Consider the following 4,333-nt stretch of genomic DNA (forward strand, 5'->3'; position numbering starts at 1 on the left):
TTCAGACTCAAATCCGAACACCGGAAGAAAAATTATTCAGCGCACCAAAATATAAAATATAGTTAATAATGAGTTCTGAATGAAGGAAAGCAATAGCTATGAAAATAGGCTATTCCATAGGCATGTAGGAATAGCACATGTAGCTGTTACTAAAGAAGAGAATTCTCCCATGTTGATTTTTAGCAATCCACTGTCGTTTATGTTAACTATATAATTGACTAACCAGTACCTAGTATTACTACCTGAAATTTCATTAATCCTTGATCAAATTAAAAAGTAAAATATGTTGTTAAACAGTAAAGTTGGTTAAACCCCCAGAAAACAGATACTTTCGAACTTCAAATGCTTGATAATCACCTTCTAGTTCAGATAAAAATTCATAAATAATCTACAAACTTGAAACTGGGAAAATGTCTGTAAACCATGGCCAAGCATACACCGGATTGAGACATCCTACCCCAAAAAATAGCTTTAGCAGATGCGGTAACTATGACCACTGACACCATTTCTGGAATAAGCAATGATACAAGGGCTACAGCACCATAGCATTTTAAGGACATTAAATAAGTATTTACATATCCAACGTTCATCTGGCATAGAAAATAGAAGACCTCCATGTTCCGAATCACCATGATGTGATCTCACGCCAAGAAACTTTCAAGCAAGGGATTCATGCACTTTTCGAGAAAGCTCCAGCAGCAAATAGAAGATTTCTTCTAGAAAACTGCAGAGTACAAAATGCAACTTTTAAATGATCCAATAATAAAACCACAGAAAGAAGCAATATAATAATAATTCTTACGCGCAAAGCATAGACTGGAGTAGCTTTGGTAGGCAGGGTCTTCAACGACCGAAGTCTGTTGTTACTTCCAGATTTGCTGTTTTTGAGAGAGAGTGAGAGAGAGAGAGCGCAAGGTATTAGCAATCTAAAGAAAATAAATGCCAAAGAACATGTCAGCTTTCGCAATACTTACTTCTCTTCTTTTAGTGGTGCTTTTGTGCTTGTGGTTACATCCCATAATTTTACAGTGCAATCAGCAGACCCAGATGCAAGAAGTGAACCTTCACCACTGAAATAAGACAAATAGGCTTGAAATATAAACTATCTTCAATGACTTCAAACTTGAGGAGTGCATCTCTTAACGTACACAAACTAAAGATATAGTTCAAATCTTTCCCTACCTAAAAGCAAGTGACCACACACAGGAAGAGTGACCGACTAAAGGAGTAATACAACGCCCACTTGAGAGATCCCACATCATGACTGTTCCATCTTCATCTCCTGATGCCATATATCGACCATCAGAAGACATCGCCAATGAAAGGATCATACCCCTATGACCAATGAAAATCCTGACGCAGTCGCCACTCTGAACGTCCCACAAGCGTACAGTTTTGTCGCTTGATCCAGTTGCAATGTAATTGCAATTTGCATGCCATTGCACACACTACATGATGGATTCAACATGCTCTCAAATTTATGCCCATTGAAAGGAAATTACAAGAAATCAAAGTAATTGAAAATGATTCCATGCCAACATTGCAGGGCAACTGAACAGTTCTATAATAACAATATCTATTATACTTAAGACCAGCTTAATAAAAAGGGCAGCGCGGTGCACTAAAGCTCCCGCTATGCGCAGGGTCCGGGGAATGGCCCCACCACAAGGGTGTATTGTACTCGGCCTTACCTTGCATTACTGCCGGAGGCTGTTTCCAAGGCTTGAACCCGTGACCTCCTAGTCACATGACAGCAACTTTACCAGTTACATTATGCTAGAAAGTAGAAAGTTTGAATGACATCATTCAACTAACTGTAGTTTCTGATCCAAATTCAAAACTAACCTGATATGTTTATGATAAGTGCATTTTATTAGTGCCCAGTCTCTCCCGATGAGGATAGTTAAATGAACTTGAATTGTTGTCATTTGTGAAAGTATCGTATATTGTCATTTTGGGTCATCCCAAAATGGGAAGGATGCCATATAAATTGCGACAGAAATAAAATGCCATTTTATAAAAGTAGACAAGTAATTATAGAGGACAGAAACAAAAATTGGGTCAAGTATACCAACCACAGACAGTGATATAGAAGCCTACATGATCAGATCAAAAAATAATTCCCCATGGGCTAGGCACAAATGGATACTCACATCTACGTCGGATAAGTGTCCGGCCATTATTCTCAGAGGCTGTATCCTGTCCATAGACCAGATCCTTGCAGTACGGTCATGTGAAGAACTGGCAAAATAATGTCCAGCTGGACTAAACTGCACCAAGATGTGAAGTGAAAATCAGCCATTCATTTGCCCATTTTGACGACTGTTATCTACAGTTACCATGAGCGAGCACCAAATGCTCAGGCGACTAAAACAAAAATATGCCAACCATAGAAAGCAGAATTATATGGCAATCAAGCTAAAATATCAGCTCAAATCTGCACAAAGAAGTTGTGTAGCTATAACACTCTGAAACTTCTTTTCAACATTAGAATATGGCTTCACTGTCCTTTATCTTCACTTTTTGGGCTTCACTGTCATTATCTTTAATGAATAATGACAAACTAATAACTTGTCAATGCTGTCATGCCATTAGTCGTTCTTATCAGCCCCAAGATATAAAAAGGACTAGCTTGTTCAGACATATGAAGTATGTCAAATATGTAAATTTGTTTCCCCCTTTAGTTAGCAGTCACCTAGTAAAACAATATCAAACATTTATTTGGTAAACATGGTATGAACATGAAGAGAGGCACATTAACATCTAAGAACTTGGGAAATTCTCCATTTGACGACCAATTAGGTGAGTTACTTGAAGAGATTGCAAATATATCAGGTATTTACATCCAAAATATGAATCATCAAACAAACTTAATAAATGACAAACTAGCAACCTACCTGAACATCCCATACTGGGTAATTGTGGCCTTTGTAGCAAACAAGATTAGCATTTAACCTAGTGCTCCATAACCGAACTGCATAGAAATAATTAGCCAAAGAGGTCACACGAATAATGTCACATGCTTATAGAGTGTGCATACTAGAATTGCAGTAAATATCATAATCCAAACGGATAGGAACTAACAAAGTGCTAATAGCAATCACAGTCATATGATATCATACTTGTTGAATCTGATGATGAAGACAGAAGAAAATCCCCATACGGACTAAAGGACGCAGAATAAACAGGCCCTGAATGGCCCTGCAATAATGTATAACATCTTTTTCCTCCATTTGAGCCAAGCCCATGCTCATTTGAAGATGAATCAGTCTCCCCCTGCAAAATAGCTGGTTCCAGCACAGTTCATCAACCATTCCTTGACATGTTTCGCAAAATGTTGGATGTTTACAGCAATGCTCAAAGACAAGTAACTTCTTTTGGTTTGGGACATCAAGAAAATAATATAAATTAAATTGAAAAATAGAGTTTAGAGTAACACAACATGTTAGCAAGTTTCGATTGTAGCAAGTACGAATAATGCGAAGAATCCCTTGCTGGCATCGAAATACTACTTTTACGTTTAAATAATCCTGCAAGGGTTCATTTTCAGCTCAAAATAAATCTTAATCATCACCCAGTAATGACCTAAAATGGGGTTGAGGATTTAAGTGCTCTAATACATGCACTTGCATGCGTAAAATGAGTTCCACCCTACATTACCCCGAGTCTACATGATAATGCTCATGGCGAAGTCAGCAATAGCCGGAAACCGATACGCATGATTGTCTAAAGAATAATCCGACTGTCTATGGCTACCCTGGCCTGAAAGTAGTCGCCTTCTTTTGCCTCTAGAGAGTCAAACAAACAGATACTCGGTTAAGACTTTTCACATATTTTCATAGTGTTGAAATGACAAAAATAGAAACTTGTAATCTTCCTTGGGGGTCGTTTGGTTGGAAAACAAGTTATGATGGGATAAGTTATGGTGGGATTATTTTTTATGGAGTGTTTGGTTTCTTTTATTCAAAGTAATATGTATGGTATAATTTCAAAGAATAAATTAAGTGATTACAAAAATGTCCTCCATCTTATTTAACTCTTTTTTATATAATTTCTTTTCAAGCTTTAAATATTTATTCATAAAAATAAAACTTTCATCTTATTTAGCTTAATTTTTTTGTGTGTGCATTTTCATGATTATATCGTGTGTATTTTAAAAATAAAACTTTCATCTTATTTAACTTCAATTTTTTTGCGTGTGCTTTTCCATGAGTTTAAAAAAATCTTACTACATTTTATTTAGTGTGAAATAAAAACTTCCAACTTACGTTTGTTAAAGTAAAAGAGAATTTATTATTTATTTTATTTCATTTAAACACATATCACTCATATA

At 36.3% G+C, this 4,333-nt stretch overlaps 1 protein-coding gene across 3 annotated transcripts in view; it reads right to left on the reverse strand.

The window, feature by feature from the left end:
* Positions 1-326: 326 nt before the first annotated feature.
* Positions 327-4,333, reverse strand: part of LOC107872836 (transcription initiation factor TFIID subunit 5) — a 26,237-nt gene continuing 22,230 nt past the window's right edge. For all 3 annotated transcript variants that reach the window (XM_047413625.1, XM_047413626.1, XM_047413624.1), the window contains exons 13-19: positions 3,123-3,287; positions 2,898-2,974; positions 2,154-2,270; positions 1,183-1,448; positions 975-1,070; positions 803-878; positions 327-724 (exon numbers count right to left, since the gene is read on the reverse strand). In XM_047413625.1, the coding sequence (XP_047269581.1) occupies positions 671-724; positions 803-878; positions 975-1,070; positions 1,183-1,448; positions 2,154-2,270; positions 2,898-2,974; positions 3,123-3,287 (851 nt within the window). In that variant the 3' untranslated portion in view covers positions 327-670. The remainder of the gene's footprint in view (positions 725-802; positions 879-974; positions 1,071-1,182; positions 1,449-2,153; positions 2,271-2,897; positions 2,975-3,122; positions 3,288-4,333) is intronic.

This window comes from Capsicum annuum, chromosome 6, assembly GCF_002878395.1.
Source record: "Capsicum annuum cultivar UCD-10X-F1 chromosome 6, UCD10Xv1.1, whole genome shotgun sequence".
NCBI lineage: Eukaryota > Viridiplantae > Streptophyta > Magnoliopsida > Solanales > Solanaceae > Capsicum > Capsicum annuum.